Source organism: Erythranthe guttata, chromosome 8 (assembly GCF_056151865.1).
Source record: "Erythranthe guttata isolate IM_541 chromosome 8, IM_541, whole genome shotgun sequence".
NCBI lineage: Eukaryota > Viridiplantae > Streptophyta > Magnoliopsida > Lamiales > Phrymaceae > Erythranthe > Erythranthe guttata.
The window spans coordinates 24,960,670-24,980,549 of record NC_142540.1 but is presented as its reverse complement, the minus strand read 5'-3'; the positions used below and the strand labels follow the sequence as shown (position 1 = coordinate 24,980,549).

The 19,880-nt window shown below is 33.5% G+C and overlaps 4 protein-coding genes across 4 annotated transcripts; all 4 read left to right on the top strand.

Annotated features, from left to right (window-relative positions):
• Window positions 1–352: 352 nt before the first annotated feature.
• On the top strand, window positions 353–4,072 carry LOC105965190 (inositol-3-phosphate synthase). Its single transcript, XM_012989716.2, has 10 exons — window positions 353–768; window positions 858–926; window positions 1,383–1,518; window positions 1,610–1,857; window positions 2,218–2,444; window positions 2,533–2,648; window positions 2,753–2,929; window positions 3,020–3,208; window positions 3,374–3,436; window positions 3,691–4,072. The coding sequence occupies exons 1-10, from the start codon at window positions 581–583 to the stop codon at window positions 3,808–3,810; spliced, it is 1,533 nt and encodes a 510-aa protein (XP_012845170.2). The 5' UTR covers window positions 353–580; the 3' UTR covers window positions 3,811–4,072.
• Window positions 4,073–7,407: 3,335 nt separating this feature from the next.
• On the top strand, window positions 7,408–9,199 carry LOC105965037 (protein SOSEKI 2). Its single transcript, XM_012989548.2, has 5 exons — window positions 7,408–7,698; window positions 7,814–7,883; window positions 8,005–8,114; window positions 8,250–8,973; window positions 9,106–9,199. Exons 1-5 carry the CDS (start codon window positions 7,446–7,448, stop codon window positions 9,197–9,199), a joined length of 1,251 nt encoding a protein of 416 aa, XP_012845002.2. The 5' UTR covers window positions 7,408–7,445.
• A 5,014-nt stretch (window positions 9,200–14,213) lies between these two features.
• LOC105965348 (major pollen allergen Lol p 11) lies at window positions 14,214–15,184 on the top strand. The gene is made up of 2 exons (XM_012989893.2): window positions 14,214–14,614; window positions 14,705–15,184. The coding sequence occupies exons 1-2, from the start codon at window positions 14,455–14,457 to the stop codon at window positions 15,028–15,030; spliced, it is 486 nt and encodes a 161-aa protein (XP_012845347.2). The 5' UTR covers window positions 14,214–14,454; the 3' UTR covers window positions 15,031–15,184.
• A 1,317-nt stretch (window positions 15,185–16,501) lies between these two features.
• On the top strand, window positions 16,502–18,943 carry LOC105965334 (2,3-bisphosphoglycerate-dependent phosphoglycerate mutase 1). The gene is made up of 8 exons (XM_012989880.2): window positions 16,502–16,687; window positions 16,847–17,088; window positions 17,184–17,407; window positions 17,887–18,005; window positions 18,084–18,240; window positions 18,344–18,445; window positions 18,523–18,642; window positions 18,744–18,943. The coding sequence occupies exons 2-8, from the start codon at window positions 16,881–16,883 to the stop codon at window positions 18,774–18,776; spliced, it is 963 nt and encodes a 320-aa protein (XP_012845334.2). The 5' UTR covers window positions 16,502–16,687; window positions 16,847–16,880; the 3' UTR covers window positions 18,777–18,943.
• Window positions 18,944–19,880: the final 937 nt, after the last annotated feature.

Genomic DNA, 19,880 nt, shown 5'->3' with positions numbered 1-19,880 from the left:
AATCGAATCGAATTGTAAAATCGTACAATATTATGTATGTATTTGTTGTTCAAATTACAATTAATTCAAGCAACAATAGCATCTACAAGACTTTTTACACATACATAATGTTTTTCCTTGCATTAAATCCATAGCCGATGAAATATAATCTAAATATTATCATTTTTAATGTAATTGACAAAATATTAAATAAACCATACAATATCAAAAAAATATCAAGGTAGGAAAAAAAAAAAAAAAAAAAAAAAAGGGGGCAATTGAATTTTGCATGGCCAAGCATGAATTAGTACGATGAGCCATGTATTAATTCAAAGAAGTGGGGCCAAGTCGGGCGGTGCAACGCCACGTGTACACCTATCCCCCGCCTATATATCCATGCCTCTCGGTGCCCCAACTCATAAATCTCACACACACAGCACACACACACCGCCGAAGAATTAAACCACACTACACACTTGTCTCTCACTCCCAAAATCTTGGTGTTGGTTGCATCTCTCTCTCTCTCTCTCTATACTTTCTCTCTCTAGACAAATCTTGCTTGCTCTGAGAAAACACACACACACACACAAAAAAGAAAAAAATGTTTATCGAGAGCTTTAAGGTGGAGAGCCCGAACGTGAAGTACACGGAGGACGATATTCAGTCAGTGTATAACTATGAAACCACAGAGCTTGTTCATGAGACCAGAAATGGCACTTACCAGTGGATTGTCAAGCCCAAGACCGTCAAATATGAGTTCAAAACTGACACCCATGTTCCTAAATTGGGGTATTTTTTTTTTTTATTAATTTTCTTGATTTTGATTTTGTAAATTTTGAATTAATTTTAATGGGTTTCTTCTTCTTCTTATTGTGTAGGGTTATGCTTGTTGGGTGGGGAGGTAACAATGGTTCCACCCTTACTGCTGGCGTCATCGCTAATCGCGAGTGAGTTCTTGATCCCACATTTTTTTTTTTTTTAGTCCAATTTCTATATAATTTGTGTTTTTTTTTGTTTCATTTCAATTTCTCAATTAGGGTTTATGATGAATTAATTTTTATTTTTTTCAAGAATTACTAAGAAAAAAGACCCATTTTTTTATTATATTATGTCCCTTTTCGTGTATGAATCAGTGGCGTAGCCAGCGTACGGCCAAAAGGGTTTCCCATTTAATATATAAAGATTTGTTCCCTATAAATATATAGAGATTTGTTAATTTTCGAGATTGGTTACAGTGGCGTAGCCAAAAGGGTTTTCTACTATATATAAAGATTTGTTACTTTTAAATATATAGAGATTTGTTATTTTTTGAGGTGGTCTATAATTCTATTTATATATAGAGAGATTCGTTATTTTTCGAGATTGCCGAAAAAAATGAGAAAATTGTAATGGAAAAATTGCAGGGGAATTTCATGGGCAACAAAGGACAAAGTGCAACAGGCAAATTACTTTGGCTCACTAACTCAAGCTTCCTCCATTAGAGTTGGATCCTTCAATGGAGAAGAGATCTACGCTCCATTCAAAAGCTTGCTCCCAATGGTACATACATACATACATATATACATACAATTATCATCCCATTTAAAATTGATGTAATTTAATGTTGAATTTGGATTATGGAAATAATTAGGTTAACCCGGACGACGTCGTTTTCGGGGGATGGGATATCAGTGACATGAACCTGGCCGATGCAATGGGCCGTGCCAAGGTGTTGGACATCGATCTGCAGAAGCAGCTCCGACCGTACATGGAGCACATGGTCCCGCTCCCCGGAATCTACGATGCCGATTTCATCGCAGCCAATCAGGGCTCACGAGCCAACAACGTCATCAAAGGCACCAAGAAGGAACAAGTCCAACAACTCATCAAAGACATCAGGTATATATTTTAATTTATTCTTAATTTTTATTCAATTTTAGAAATTCTACTGATTTTCCCCTGTTTTTTCTTAATTTTTTCTTGATTTTTTTATTGATTTTTGTAGTGATTTTGACAATTTTTGTGTGTGTTTAATATATTCTTAATTTTTATTCAATTTAAGTAATTATCTTGATTTTTCCTGATTTTCCCTGTTTTTTATTGAATTTTATTGATTTTCTTGATTTTTGTAGTGATTTTGACAATTTGTGTGTGTTTAATATATTCTTAATTTTTATTCAATTTAAGAAATTTTGTTGATTTTTATTGATTTTTGTAGTGATTTTGACGATTTTTGTGTGTGTTTTCGATGATTATTAGGGAGTTTAAGGAGAAGAACAAGGTGGATAGAATAGTGGTACTGTGGACCGCCAACACAGAGAGATACAGCAACGTTGTCGTTGGTCTGAACGACACCATGGAAAATCTCATGGCGTCCGTCGATAAAAACGAGGCCGAGATTTCACCTTCGACTCTGTTCGCAATCGCTTGTGTTCTCGAGAACATCCCTTTTATCAATGGCAGCCCTCAAAACACTTTTGTACCAGGTACATCAATTCATAACACAAGTTAATTTTATCATAAAAAAGAATTAATTAAAAATTAATTAAATTTAATTGAGTTTTGTTTTTGTAGGGCTGATTGAAATGGCTATCCAGAGGAACTGTTTGATTGGTGGAGATGACTTCAAGAGTGGTCAAACTAAGATGAAATCTGTGCTTGTTGATTTTCTTGTTGGAGCTGGTATTAAGGTATATAATTAATTTTTATAAAAAATAAAAATAAAAAAAAGAAAAATAGCTAAATTAATTTAATTTAATTGATGGGCTAATTTTAATTTAATTTTTTGTTTTAGCCAACATCAATTGTGAGCTACAACCATTTAGGAAACAACGACGGGATGAATTTATCGGCCCCACAAACTTTCCGATCAAAGGAGATTTCGAAGAGCAACGTTGTGGACGACATGGTTGCTAGCAATGGCATCCTCTTCGAACCCGGGGAGCACCCCGATCATGTTGTTGTTATCAAGGTATATATATATTTCGTTACGAGATTATTTTATTATTTAAAAAAAAATTGCGATGAATTAATATTAATTATTATTATGATGGTTGTGTAGTATGTGCCGTATGTGGGAGATAGCAAACGGGCGATGGACGAGTACACGTCGGAGATATTTATGGGAGGGAAGAGCACTATAGTGTTGCACAATACGTGCGAAGATTCACTTCTCGCAGCTCCGATTATTCTCGATTTGGTCCTTCTCGCCGAGCTCAGCACTCGCATTCAGCTCAAAGCTGAAGGAGAGGTCTGTCTTTTTTTACACAAATATAAATAATTAAATAAAAATGAACTATGGTCCTAACTCTTAGCTTGAGATTTTTCTTTTGTCTTTGTTCTGACAATAATTGAGTTCCATATTTCTTGGATTCATTTATTTATTATTTTTTGATTTATTTTTATTTTTTTGCAGGGCAAATTCCACACCTTCCATCCTGTGGCCACTATCCTTAGCTATTTAACCAAAGCCCCTTTGGTAAGATACATTTTTCATTTTTAATATATAATTTATTTATTATAAATTGATAAAAGGATTTTTTTTTTTAATTTTTTATTTAATGTGGTCCATGAGTAAACAAAAGTTATGGTACACAGGAGTCGTTATCGGTGATGGGTTATTATTTATGACGAAAATGGGGCTGCCAGGGCATGGCATTACATAGTGTGTGAAGGGTATTCTTGTGATTTCATTTATTTGAGTGTCGTCTGGTTTTGTTTGCCAATGAACAGGTGCCACCTGGCACGCCGGTGGTGAACGCGCTTTCGAAGCAGAGGGCAATGCTGGAGAATATAATGAGGGCTTGTGTTGGATTAGCACCAGAAAACAACATGATTTTGGAGTACAAGTGAAGGCAATATAAAATCTGACCTGTTTTAATTTCCTTGCTTTTTTTTTTTTTTTTTTTAATTATAATTATTATTAAAAAAAAAAAAAAATTGGTGCGAAGAATTTCTAGTATTATGTGATATGGATAAGTGTTTGGCGATGTAATATTTGTGGTCGGAATTTTCGTTTCGGTTTTTTTTCTTTCTTTTTTCCCCGCCATTTTTAGTTTCTTGTAGCGACGACAAGTTTTATTGGAAATATATGGAAAAAAATATTGTTGGTTAACTTTTGTGAAGTTTATTTATGAAAATTTTGTATTAAGATAACTAATAAAAGTGTATGGGTTATATGAATACAATATCAAAAGCAACTAAAATATTTTGTTTTGATTAATTATTTATTAGCTAATTATTTTTTTGATAAAAAAAAAAAACAAAATTGAAAAAATCATAGGAAAAATAATTAAATATATCAAGTCCAATATAGGCCCATAATTTTTAATTCTAAAGTTCGAATTCGGTAGCTAATATAAGTATATAACTAAATATATACATAACTGAGGAAGCGCACATAATATTAATCATATCATGGGCTCAATTTATAATGTTTTTTTAATTGTGTCTCGAGCCCCTACATCTTTACATATATCACGAGTACCCCCTTTCCTTTTCTTTTTAATAAATACCACCCTATGTAGCACGGAAATGGAAATGACGATACGGGGAACTGATACCGGGAAACAACATGTTCCAAAAATGGGGATACAACAACTTAGGGTAAACGTGCAAATATTAAAAGTATAGGGGTATATTAATATATATTCTATATAAACATAAATAAGTTTTTTATAGGGTAAATTACAACCAACCCCCTGAGGTATGGTAAAATTACAAAAATCCCGTTCTTATTTGGGTAATTACAACCACCCCTCAACGATAAATCTTCTTACACGTCCACCCTTGCAGTCTCAAATTTAGTGGAATCTTCTAGATTATATGAAATATTCTCAATGTTGTACCTGTTTTATCCCATTCGAGCTCCACATTTTGAAGCAAGATGATCATAAGATGTGTTTTTTGACTTGTATATATTAGATTATGATGAACCAGAAACTGTTTTTTTGCACAAAACGAGTACAAACTAGAGGACATCCCAAAGAATCTAGATGATTATGTTGAATTTGACACCATAAGGGTGGATATGTAAGAAGATTCATAGTTGAAGAGTAAATGTAATTATCCAAACATACGAGATTTTTTCGTAATTTGACCATACCCAGGATGGTTTTAATCTACCCTTATTTATATATAGATTCTTTTTATATATTCTTCTACAAATATATTCAAAATAAATGTTATTATCAACTATCAATCGGCAGTAACTCATGTAAATGATTTGGAAACATAAAAAATATTTAAAAATTCGATATTCAACATATTTCTATTTTTTTAGAAATTGCAAAATGACCCATAAGGTATCCCGACAGGTGTCATCGAGTTTCCTACAGGAAACGTTTTCAAAACGCGAAAACGTCAACCTGATAAAGTTTTCGTGCTAGACAGATACCACCTAAAAACATCCTAATTTCAAAAAAAAAAAAAAAAAGAAAGAAAAAGAAATAGCAAAATAAATGTCACATTGCACATGCAAGGTATAGTAGGGTTTGGTAGGGGTCCCTGCCATATTGAGTTGGTGCAGTTCTCAGTCCCTAGCTGCCTATTAAATTGCTCTTTTGTCCTTTTCAATATTTTGCAACAGTGCAAATTTCTGGACTCAATGAATTATTTTAATTAATTATTGCCCACAAATATTTACTACATCCATAATTTTTTCTAAAGTTGTAGCCTATTTTATCGATCCCGGATTATATACTATAAAAGTCAATGCAATTCAATTTTTTCAATACTACATAAGTTATTTGATTTATTGTGTTACCATTCTATCTTCTTTAGTAGCTTACCTACCTAAAATATAATGAAATTAAGACCATAAAATTTCATATTTTAACATATATAATATATTGTAGTTATTTTATTTTTCAACTTTTAATTAAAATATACATTTTGTTGGTTAATTTTCATGAATACCATTAAAAGGGAATTTGAGTTTCGTAACTTCGTTCTTGTAATTTAACTGATGTAAATTACAGTCACCCCTGAGGTAAGGTTAAATTACGAAGAAAAAAAATCCCTCATGTTAGGGTAATTACAACCATTCCTTAATTATGAGTCTTCTTACACGTCCAACTCCACCCTTATGATGTCAAATTCAACAGAACCTTCTAGACTCTGTGGAATGTTGTAATTTGTATTCATTTTGTGCAAAAATACAATTTCTGATGCACCACAATCTGATATTTACAAGCCAAGAAATACATAATCTAGAAGATTCCATTAATTTACAAATTGAAGAATATTCTACATAATCTAGAAGATTCCATTAAATTTGACACCGCAATTGTGGACGTGTAATCAGGGGCGAGTCCACCCTTAGGCAAGGGTAGACTCAAGCCCACCCTCCATTTACAATTTCCCCCTTATACAATATTATATATTTATTTAGCCCACCCAAAACTTCAATTAATGCAAAAGAAGCCCCATTTTTTTTTTATTAATTAGCATTAAAATCCAAATTAATGCAAAAAAAGTCCCAAATTTTATTAATTAGCCCACAAAAAATCCAAATTAATGCAAAAAAAAAACTCTAAAATTTGTATTTTTATTTTCCGTTTTTTGTTTCTTGTTTTCCTATTTTTTTAAAAACCCTAAAAAAAATTTGGGGGCGCTGCCCCCAAACCCCCGAAAATTTAAGTCCACCCTTACGAAATTCCTGAACTCGTCACTGGTTGTAATTATCCTAACATATGGAGTATTTACCTAATATAACTTAGTATCTGGGGTGACAGTAATTTACCATAATAATTAATATAAAAAAAAAATTGTGAAATGAGATATGAAGTCACGTGCATGTTTATTAAAAGAAGTGGGGGCAAAGTAAGTAGTTGATAACTCATCATATCTGCATTCTGCAACACCACAACAAAAATTTTAATGTTAGGTTAAAGGCCTATCTATCTATACATACATCAATTGTGACAGGGATTAATAGGTAGCTGTTCATAGCTTGTACTCTGAAAAATAAACGAAGAGTTGACACAGATAAATCCTCTGCATTAAATGTTTGTACTCTCTCTCATATTGCAGAATCAGATCCCATCACTTTTTCTTCTACGTACCTACGTACTATATATAGATTCTGCATATATATATATATATATATATATATATATATATATATATATAATGTACGTACGTAGCTGCCCACCGTAGCTAAAAAGACTGTGTCTTAATTAAATATTTTATTTGTGCTTTCTTCCCCGCATATATATCAGCTTTTAATTTAAAAGTCAGACCAACCCTATTCTATCTATCTATATATCCAATGCAAACACTGTAATAATATTTAGCACACACACACAGTCACCTTGCTTGACCTTTGATAGAATTTTCTGTACACGCGCTCGGTAATCGAGGACCCTTTTTTTTTTTTAATTTACTCTCTCGCACTTGTTATCTTTCTGTTTCGCTCATGTGTGTGTGTGTGTGTGTGTTTCTGAGTTTTCAAGATTTTGAAGAAGAATTTAAATTATATAGTAATTATGGGGGAGGTTGGTTTTCAAGGGGGGAGGAGGGTTTGCAGAGATAAGATAATTGGCCAATCAGAGAGAGGTAAAAGTAATAATAATTGTGAAATTGTTCGGCCAAGAAATACGGCGGCGGCGGCGACGACGATGAGGGCGCCGGCGTTCAAGAAAGTTGAGATAGTGTACTATCTCTCTAGAAATGGCCACCTTGAGCATCCTCATTACATGGAAGTCACCCATCTCTCTCATCAACAACTTCGCCTCAAAGGTAATTAATAATCTCTCTCTCTCTCTCTCTCTCTCTCTCTCTCACACACACACATACACTACACACACACATGCATGAACAATTTTACACATTAATTTTGCTTCTATGTATATAGATGTTATGGATCGCCTCACAGTACTCAGGGGTAAAGGGATGCCTTCACTCTACTCCTGGTCTTGCAAAAGGTACGCACGCCACCTGCATGTATATATATATATATACATATATATACATACATATGTGTGTGAGTGTTTTGTGTGTGTGTTTGTGTTTAATTAAATGTATAGTGTTTAATTAATAAATTAGGAGCTACAAGAATGGATATGTGTGGAATGATTTAGCAGTAAACGATGTTATTCATCCATCACAAGGTGCTCATGAATTTGTGCTCAAAGGATCTGAACTCATTCAGCTGGGTAATTACTTACTTAATCAATCACTTAATTGCTTTTAATCTTAATTTTGTTCTTAGTAAGTAATTTGTTAGGTCATTAATTCTTGATTCTAATTTTGTTTATGAAATTCGATGGAATTATATTACTATATTTCAGCAGACAAATTGCACCATGACGACCTTCAATTGGGCAACGTTGTTCAGCCCAAACGCAAGTCTTTGCCTTCAAGACGACAACAACACGAGCCCGAAGAAATGTCGAATAATAATAAGTGTGATAATTATCATATCGAAGAAGAAGATGAGGAGGAGGAAGAAGAAGAATTTAAAGAACAATTAGTAGAACCACATAAAAATGGCGCCTCTGATTTGTTATTATCCTCGTTTTCTTCCCCTCCGTCGACCACTTCTTCCACTGTTTCCGACAAGGCGAATAATGACATCATAATTACTAATAATAATACTAATACTAATACTAATAATAATTATAGCGCTTCTAAGAGATATGAAGATGGTGATCAAGTAGGCAATGAGCCTGCGCTGAGCATCAATTCAATGCTGCTCAGCCTCATTGCGTGTGGCGGCTCAGCTTCGTTCAGGAAGACTGTGCCGCCACCGGTTGTGATCAAGCCGCCACCACCGCCTCGCACTGTTGATAGGAAGAGCGGTGGTGGCGGCATAGTCACGGAGAAGGTGGTGGTGGTGGTGGAGGATGACGAGATTATGATCGATCGGGTTTTCGAGAATCCGAGGCGGTTCGGGAAATTGCAAGCGGAAGAAAAAGAGTATTTTAGTGGGAGCATAGTGGAGTCCATGAGTATGGAAAGAACTGAGGTTCAGCCTGGATTATTGAAGAAATCATCTTCCCACAATGAAGAAAGGTGAGTTCATTAATTATTAATTATTTATTTAATCCTTGTTATTTTAATTTATTTATTTATTATGGCATTGTTGATAATTATAAAAATATAATTAGTACATATTTTGAATTTTAATAATTATGGGGTGATCAGGAGCAATGTAATTGGTCTAAGAGAAGCAGCAGGTGAAGTAGAAAGAGTGAAAGGGAAATGTATTCCAAGGATGAAGTCATCTGCTAAACATTAATTTTTTTATTATTATTTTTTTTTATTTAATTTAATTTTGCTGTAATAATATTGTTGTAACTTTATTTTACCTAGTTATGAACAATTAATTTTGAATTTATTGTAATGATGTGCTTTTTCAATTGGCAGTAAAAAGTTGATGCAAAATTATGGTTGTGAAGTGATTGAACTTTAATATGTTATTGTACATTTGATTTATTTAAAATGATATCCCACCTCATATTGCAAAGTATTTACTTATTTTGTCTTTTTAGGATCAAAAATTATTTCATTAGCTCATTTCCGAGTAGAGGATTGACTGAATCTTGACGGGAAGAACATCTAAATTACACGGACCTTTCTTAGACAGTGACGCTACTTCGTGAGCTACCCGATTACCTTCCCGAAATATATGCCACCCGAATCCAAAGCTAGCTGATTCTCCTCGAAATGCGGTGATGCGCAGCAGTTGACTGAACATATATGGGTGATATGCCTATTGGCCCAGCTCAATAGCCCACATTTACTGGACCACAGGCCCAACTTAATAGTTATTTCTACAGAGGCTCAATCAAACTCAAATAAGGTTGGGCCCGATAAATTGTTTCGACCCAACCAATTGACAAGGTATAAATAACGAGATAATTCATTTATTAAAGGTGCGCCCTATTTATTTGAGTAATACGATAATTTGTATTCTCTGAACTATTTCCACAATCCGCACGTCTGACCTTAGCGTCGGAGGGGTTTCCGCCGGATCAACCCCCGGCCTAGTTCACGTGTTATTTGTTCGCATGTATCTCAGGACCATCTAGCACGCGAGCAGTGATCCACTTTGCTCTCCCAGCTCCCTCGATCTCAACTATTTAAGGTGATCTATTTTTAGCATCATCAATGGGTAAAGCACTGTTTTGGTGCATGCACAAAAGAAAAAAAGTTTCTTTCAAAAGTGTTTATTTTAACCCGATCCATACGATTTCCACTTATAATCCCGAAAATTTCGTGATAAATAGTTTCATACAAACAAAAAATGTTTTCAATATTTTAAACATAATGCAAATAGACTCATACATTGGGCCAAGATCATAAGGTAATCCAACAAAATAAGAGCATCTTCGACCGGTCTCACCATTTTTTCACCAAATCCTATTTATGGTGGTGAAAAAATGGGTTCATCTTCCACCGGTAGGATACCATTTTACTCTTCCACCATTTTTTGTGGAAAAATGGTGTTTTTGGTCTCCAATGGGTTTCACCAGAATTTAGACCAAATATTAAAATAATAATATTTCACCATTTCACCACATATATGAAATGTGATTTGGTTTGGTCTCCCATGACATTTCACCATATATGTCCCGAAAATGTTAATCGTAATTTTATAATATTTTATTTCCTAAATATTAAGTATAGATCCAATGCTAAGTAATAAATTTTCTTAACTATATAATTTCAAAATTATGTTTTCAATTTTGAAAGACTATCTAAACATGAAATAACATGAACTCAAATTATTTTAAAAGATGTTTGTGTCTCGAAATCTCCAAACAACAACAATATATTGTGACAACAAAGACCATTAAGTACGACGTGAGAATTTAAATAAGCAGTTCATGATGATTTGAATTTATATAATTTGTGTTATTGTTTATAATGTTATGTTGTTTGTTATTTTATGAGCTATGTATTTCAATTTAAATGTCTCGTCATGTATCTCATCAATAAGTGTGTCTCGTTAATCATTCTATTGTTGCTTATTATATTTTATTAATAGCAATTAGCGTATTAGTTAAGTAAAAAAATGAACTAATAAACATTGATACCAACAAAATATACAAATTAATTAAAAGTAAGCATATTTATATTTTTATAATTAATGTTTTGTTAATAATAACAAATGTATTTATATTTAAAAACTAATTTAATAATTAATACTAATGTATTTATGATAAATATGATAATAAGTTGGTAATCGGGTGCAATTAGTTAAAATAGTGATTTTATATGGTACTTAATAAAATGGTGTTAATCAAGGTTCTAAAAGGCGGTTATCGGGTTCGTGGCGGTTAGGTACCACCACACGATAAATCGGCGCGGCGGTGATTTATCGGAGATAAATCGAAAATAAATCGGTTTTTAAATTTAATATAATATATTTCTAAATATTATTTGTAAATACTCAAAATATATATACAAGAATATTTAAACATAATTTTATCCTATCATTCATATGTTATTATATAATTCTAATTATTCAATAAATAACAAAAAAATAAAAATAATTAGATCATAATATAATAAAAGATTCTTACGAAATACAAATATTACGCAAGTTTTTCGCATCAACAATTAATATAAACATAACAAAGCATAAACTCATGTTTTGGGTTTATCGCTAAGTTCTTCTTTCTTGCCGGGTACGTTACGGGGTAGTACTTGGTTTTGTTTTGGAAGTTGAAAGAATGAAAAAAAATAAAAAACAAAACCTATCTTCATTTTAATTTAAATTTAAAAAAAAAACAAACAAACTGATTTGTTGACCGATATATCGGTTTGACCCGCCAAAAACCGCCGCAAACCGCTTCGCCATAAAAAAACCGATATTCTAAACCGCCTCAACAAAATCGTAAAGGTTTATTATAACCGATACCGATATGGCGGCCGATATATCGACCGCCATAACCGCTATTTAGAAAACTGGTATTAATTACGCCAAATCCTAGTTTCACCTCTATATTTGGTAGGGAAAATAGGATTTGGTGGAAAAAATAGGAAAACGGTGGACCGGTGGGAGATGAAAATTCCTTCACCAAAAAATTTGGTGGAAAAATAGGATTTGAGTATTTAGTGATATGGAGTTGACCACGGTGGGAGGCTAAAACCAAATCTCTATAATTTTAGGTGTAATGGTGATATATAAATTTTGGGTGTGAGACTAAAAACACCTAAATCAGATGAAAACGAGATGCCCTAAGGCCCAGATATAAATCATATCACGTGCATTGCATGTGGTGTTCTTGAAAAATTAAAGCACAAGACAAAGACATTAATCACTGGTTAATGACCTTTGCTCGTTAATCGTGATTATTATTAATATATTTCATTAATGGAGCATTAATTATCAATGAAACGGGTCAACCCAGATTTGCTGCCCATGGATCTGATCTGGGTACTCTAAACCTTGATCATCCTTTAAGTTAGGTTTCGCACGTGTTCTCTCAGTCTCACTCACACTGTACAGGATGTATTATTTGAACAATTATTTACTTTTTTTTTTTAATATTTAAAAGTTGAATATAAAATTTGTGCTATTACGTTATTGTTTAATTATTATATAAATGGAATATAATTAAGATACAACTAATTTTCTATATCAACTATTTCCCAATGTGTTGACTAGGGGTGTAAGCTGAGCGGACTCATAAGCTCGAGCTTGAGCTCATTTTTAGTTGTTTATAAGCTCATGAGCTCATGAGCCGAGCTCGAGCTCGTGTTTGAGCTCATCATATGAAAGCTCGATGAGCTTGAGCTTAAAAAATCTGGCGAGCTCGACTCATTTACACACCTATTCTTGACTATTCACGTAACGAAAATGGGCCAAATTTATAACTCGCTTTAGTCCATAAAATAGCTAAATATTAATCTACATGAAATTAGTAATATTATTGGGAAAAAAATGTTTGATATGGGTAGGGACAAGGGTCGTACAGGTAAGGGTCATGGTCAGAACGGATCGAAAATGATTGTTTTTTAGAAATTTTCGAATTGTTTTGAAAGTTAAAAATGTGTTTCAATTTACGTTTAAGAATAATCAGAATTCAAAATAGGCAGAATTTTGGAATTCTTAGAAATTGCAATATGTTATAATTTTTGCCGTCCAAATTCGAAAATGATCCGATCTTTAGGTAGTTTTTAGGAATTTTCTGGCATTCTATTTTATTTAATATCTCACACAATTGTAAGAATTACCAACAAAATACAAAAATAAAAAAAATAAAAAAAAAATAAAAAAAAAAAAAAAAGCATCAACATGTCTACTTTGGTTTTAGTTAATTGGCTCTTGGGTAATTCTATGTTTTGTATAATATATATATCATCATAACATCATATTATGTAATTATAAAATAATAAAATATAATTTTTTTTGTAAAAAAAAATGAAATAATGTATTCCTAATGAAATCGTATCAGAAATAGAAATTTCCGATAATTATATATGCAATTCCGCTTTCCTTCAAAATCAAAATCCAAAAAATCGAAAAATCAAAACCTAGAAATCGAATTGAAAAGAAAAAAAAAAACTAATTTCGAATAGTTCATATATTTTGTAATTCGAAAATTCCAGTCATCAATTACAGAACCTGAAATGATTTGTGCAGGCACAAATTAAACATTCAGGCACATTTTTTACCATTTCTCAAAAAACAAAAGGTAAAAAACTCAAAAACTCTCTCTACCCTTTCGATTTTCTTTCGCAAAGCCCGTGCAAATCGTCAACAGATCGGAGGTAATTTTTACGTTTTTACGATCCTCTTGTTATGTAGATTACGAATCCGAAAAAAAAAACGAAAAAAATCGGACTTTGGCCTGCTCGTGTGAATTTACGCGAGCACTTGGCAAGTGCTCGCGTAAATTCACGCGAGCAGGCCTTGTTAAATTTTTTTTTAATTGCTCGTGTGATTTCACACGAACAGAGACGTTCTGCTCGTGTGATTTCACACGAGCATATCTTCTCTGTTCGTGTGAAATCACACGAGTGGGTTAAAAAAAAAAAAAAAATTGTTAATGTGCTCACGTGAATTTACACGAGCACTTGCCAAGTGCTCGCGTAAATTCACACGAGCACTTGCCAAGTGCTCGCGTAAATTCACACGAGCACATGAATAAAAAAAGTCCGATTTTGTGCATATGAATAGTACAAAAGGTAAATAGTTATGGTAAAAAAATAAAAACTCATGGTAAAAAAGTGCCTGAATGTTTAATTTGGCCTGCGTATATCATCACCCTTACATAACAGATCTCCATACACTCCAACTACCGCAGTAAAACCCACCGACACAAGATTCCCGCCAAACCCGTTTCTCTTTCTCTCTCTCTCTAGAAAAAAAAAAATAAAAAATCCAATTTGTACGATAATGGTGGTATCATCCCATGTGCGCGAACCCCACAACACCGTATACATAAACCCTACCACCGACGCCCAATTACATCACCCCCCCCCTTCTTCTTCCTTTCATCACTCCCCCATTTTTTCGCAATTGAATTTCAAAGAAGAGAAATGGATAAGATTAATTTGGTAGTAGTACTTTTCGCTGTGTGCGTTGTACCCGCAATCGTTACCGCCCATTTCGCGGGCGACCCGTTTCTGGTCAAGGGTTGCGTCTACTGTGACAGCTGCCGCTGTGGCTTCGAGACCGACGTCACCAAGTACATGCCCGGTAAGGCCGTAGATATCCTCTCTCTCTCTCTAGATTTTCTCTCTCTCTCTAGATCTATAATAAGTATAATTTGTGGGGTGTGCATTGCAGGTGCGAAGGTGAGAATAGAGTGCAGGGATAGGGACAGTGCTAAACTCACCTACACACAGGAGGCGGTGACGGACGAGAGCGGGTGTTACAGCGCCGTTGTGCAGAGCGATCGCGGCGAAGACTTTTGCGATGCCGTGTTGGTGAAAAGCTCCGACGATGAATGCAGTGTGCCTAACGCGGGCCGTGATCGGGCCCGTGTTATTCTCACCCGCAACAACGGCATGACCGACAATGTTCGTTATGCTAATAACATGGGATTCCTCAAGAATATTCCATTGTCCAACTGTGCCCAGATCCTTCACAAGTATCAGATTATTGACAACTGATCAACTCAGATTAATCATTGAGATAATTAATTAATAATTAGTTTTTTTTGTTGCTTTTCATAATCATAGGATCTCCCTATGTTTTTTATCCTTTGTATTAGTACTTGATATAGTTTTAGTTCATGTATGGTTTATGGATGATGATCTTGTTGTTTGTCTTTTTGTCGTCGTCGTCGGGAAATTCTATGCTACACCCGGTTAGTAATATCGGGTGTTGACCGTAGATCTGCACGTAATCAAATACACGCCCATGTGTAGTGTGATTATTTAACTTCATCTACAGTTCACAAATATTCGATTAAATAACGAACTCGGTGTAGTATATAACTTCCGTGCTTTGTCTTAGATATCCATTGACGTTGGTGAAAGAGAAGAGGTGATGTTTTAGCTTGTTCTTGGAAAAATTGAAAATTAAAGTTTTGTTTTTATCATTAGATTTGCATCTTTAAAAAGCATAGTTTTTAAACATATGGTTCTCAAATGAATTAGTTACATTATAAACTTTATATTCAAATATGGAACTTTAAATTTGAAATGTAAAATGGGAATTTTATTGATTGAAAATTGGCTATAAATATTAATGAAAAATATTGTTGTAAATGTTTATTTTTGTACAAATTTTAAATAGACATTAATTAATTCATAGTAATGAAATAACAATCACATAATATATAGGAAAATGTAAATTTAGATCTGATTTGTGTCTATCAAGCACAAATGGGAACAAAAGCCCTCAATGCGGGTTTACTTGCCCAACTTTTTTTTTAGTAGTGAAAGAACCCGCAACGAACTATATAGGTGCATTTAATAAGATTATACTCTCGTATTATAGCTTGCAAATCATATGAGAGACGTAAAAACCACATCAGGCTAACCATGTGTGACAAACTCGACCTAGAGACCTTTAGTATGGGATTCGAACCTGAGTCAATTAACACCAGTTCACTTGCTTTAACCGCTAGATCATCCCTTGCGGAACCACTTGGCCAACATTTTTTGTTTCATGACAAAATAAACTTGTGATAGTAGTTATTTTCTTATCTAACAACCTAACTTTTGAAATCAAACAGTTATTATTAGGGCAAATTACGACCACCCCTTAAGTTATAGTTAAATTACAAAACTTCCCTCATGTTTGGGTAATTACAACCACTCTTCAATTATGTATTATACTACGAAAAGACACCTCCAAATAAATTTAGGGATGTTAATTCGGTAAAATCGAACCGAAATTTCGATACGCCAAACATTTCATATCGTTAACCGAACTAAATATACGATTTGGTTCGGTAAATAATTGAATTACATAAATTTTATGTAAAAATATTTAAAATGAGGTAGGTGTCTGTACTTACCCAAACAAGAGGGAGTTTTTTTCTCGTAATTTGGCCGTACCCTGGGGGTGGCCGTAATTTTTTCTTATTATTATTTACAAATTAATAGAGACTAATTAAAAATTAAGTAAACTATAATATATTATTGAAGTCCAAAATTTTGGGTTTAGTTTGTTTAAAGTTTTATTAAACTTGTAAACATCTCATAAGCCCAAGCCCATCTAAGAACTCCCACAACCTTCCAATAGCAATACGACGTCGTACTGTTCTCCACCAACCTCCGGCCGGCGGGCAACTTTGATCGCAATTTCAATCCATTTCAGGTAAATCCATTTCCAATATTTTTAAATTGATAATATTCAATCTTTTTAATGATCAGCTATTCTCTAATTTCAATTTAACTGTTCATCGTTCCATACTTCCATTGATCCTTCAACTAGGGTTTTCTAATTTTTTATTTATTTTTTTTGTTTTGGGCTCAGTTGAAAATCAAAATCTGCTGGTATTGATCGAAGAATGTATACTGTTATTCCTCGAGCTTTCAGCTCCAATTGGGCATTCATAAATGGCGGCGGTTCCCATTCTCGTAAGAGATTTCAAAAATCCCCAATTGGACCACTTTCGTTTGTTCTTACAGGCAACAACAAAAGATTCAGTTCATCATGTCTGAATCCAGTTTCTTCCTCTTCCCAGATTCTCCCCAACGATTTTCAAGCAGCTGAAAGTGAGTCCTCCACAATCGAAGTTTCGGCATATGTTGTAATAACACGTGATCCGTTGGAAATTCTATTTTATTTATTATTATTTTCTGTGTGGCAGAGGAATCTGTTTTGATATTGATGAGGCACGGAGAATCAATGTGGAACGAGAAGAATCTATTCACGGGTTGCGTGGATGTGCCGTTGACTAGTAAAGGAGTCGACGAAGCAATTGAAGCCGGTAAGAGAATTCGAAACCTACCTTTGGACATTATCTATACATCCGCTTTGATCCGTGCTCAAATGACAACAATGCTTGCTCTTACACAACACCACTGCATGAAGGTAAAAAAAATTTCCGATTAGTTTTATATATGGGGGGCCGTGACCCCTCAACTGTATGCGAACTATACAGTATTTTATATAGAGATTTGTTTTCCGAGTAGTATGGTGTTATTATCGCCCCCCTACAGAACCTTTAGGCCTCTTTTGGTTTTCGATATGGGGGGCGGTGACCCCCCAACTGTATGTGAGCTATATAGTATTTTATATAGAATATTTGTTATTTTTCGAGTAGTTTGGTGTTAATACCGCCCCCTTACAGAACCTTTATTTAGGCTTCGTTTGGTTGGTAAGATAAACCACGATTAATCCAACGATTAACTTTTCGAGCAGACCCGAAATTATGTTGGCTTGTTGGGGGATTGTTTGGTGCTCTCCGTATTCCAATTATAAAATTGAGTTCTCGTAAGATTGCATAATCTTATCTTGACTAATCTTATATTTGGAACCAAACGAGACCTTTACTTACTCGACGTTTTCAGGATCCGGTGATTATGCATCACGAGACGGAACAAGCAAAAATATGGAGTCAGATTTACAGCGAGGACACCACAAAGCAAACTATTCCCGTCATCGAAGCATGGCAACTAAATGAAAGAATGTAAAAAAAAAATCATTTTTCGTTTTTTTCGTTTTCTGTTATATTTTTTTTATTTTTTTTTTTTTTTTCTGTCGATAGGTATGGGGAGCTACAAGGTTTTAATAAACAAGAAACTGCTGAAAAATACGGTAAGGAGCAAGTTCATAACTGGCGTAGAAGCTATCACGTTCGCCCCCCAAACGGGGAGAGCTTAGAAATGTGCTTAGGCAGAGCTGTCACCTTTTTCAAAGAACACGTAAGAAAAATAATAAATAAATAAAAAAATTCAAAATGTCGTTTTATTTATTTATTTATAGCGTGTAATAACAACATATGATACGAGACAGTGTTAATTACAGATCGAGCCATTGCTTTGTAGTGGAAAGCATGTGATGGTTGTAGCTCACGCGAATTCTTTGAGGTCCATAATTATGTATCTCGATAAGTTGACTTCTCGACAGGTAACAATCTTTTTTTTTTTTTTTGAAGAATCATTTTATGACGGATTTATTGATTTATTTATTTACTGATATGACAGGTCATCAATTTAGAGCTGTCGACCGGTGTGCCTATGCTGTACATTCATAGAGAAGGAAACTTTTTCAGGCGAGGAAGTCCGATTGGTTCTTCCGAGGCTGGTGCTTATGCTTATACTGAGGTATTATTCACTTCTTACGGTCGATTAAAATCAGTTATAAAAGCAGATTTAATTATAAAAGTGCTTCTTGAAATTATTACTTGAATCTTCTTATTTTGCAGAGCTTGGCTTTGTACAGGCAACAATTAGACTAAACAAACCAAACCAATGATGGAGATTAAGAAGATGCTTCTTGTAAGAGATTATGTATTCTGAGGTATATTTTGCTGAATGCTATTACAAAGGATTTTTATTTGGCGCGTGTGTTGTACGTTTATTGTTATATAAGTCCGATTTATTTTTTATTATTTTAGAGGAAAAATAGAAATTCTGTTTGGTTTTGTTTATGGGTGTAAATCGGACGGATCGGATCGGATCGGAATTAGTCATTTGGGAAAAAAAACGATTTTTTTTGGAAGTGAAAAACTATTTCCAATTTCGTTTATAAAAAAATTTGGAAAAATCGGAATTTCGGAAATTGGAAATAAAAAACTTGTTCCAAAATCGAAAAATGTCGGATCAGGATAGGCTGAATTCATAATCTTCCAATTTTTGCTCAACTTAAATAGACAATACATAATAATATTGGTATTTTGATTGTAATATTCGGAATTTTTTTTTTTTTTGAAATTTTGGAAATATTTTTCGGAAATTTAATTGGATCAGAAGTCGAAATCTCATATATATTCCAATTCCGATCCTAATAATTTCGGAAGAATCGGAAGTCAGAATTTCGGAATTCGAATTGAAAAATATTGTTCCAAAATTGAAATTTTATGGATCGGAATCGGTGGAACTCGAAATTTTCATTCCAGTTTTCACCCCTAGTTTTGTTGCAGTTTGTATTCGAGAACTTAGTATCATCTAATTAAAAATAAAATGGTAAAGTATAATCTAATTATAAAAATATTCGGTTAATTTTTTTAAAATCAGAAATAAATTGTTCAAAATATTTTCTGTCAGATTTAGTTTTATTCTATAAACATTTCTTGACCAGAAATTAAAGAATCAATACAATCATTCCAGCACACTTACTATAAAGAAAAAAATTAAAACAAAATATATATAGTTAAAATTTAGTGGAAATTATTCCTTACCTTCCAGTTTAATCTTTCAAAATTCCCAAAATTATGATATTAAAATTGGAAAATAATTTAAAAAAATAATAAATTAAATAAATAAATGCCCAAAAATTACCAATTGCCAGCTAATATTGAACTGTGTATTAACCATTTACATCTTCCTATCCCGAAAGAGAT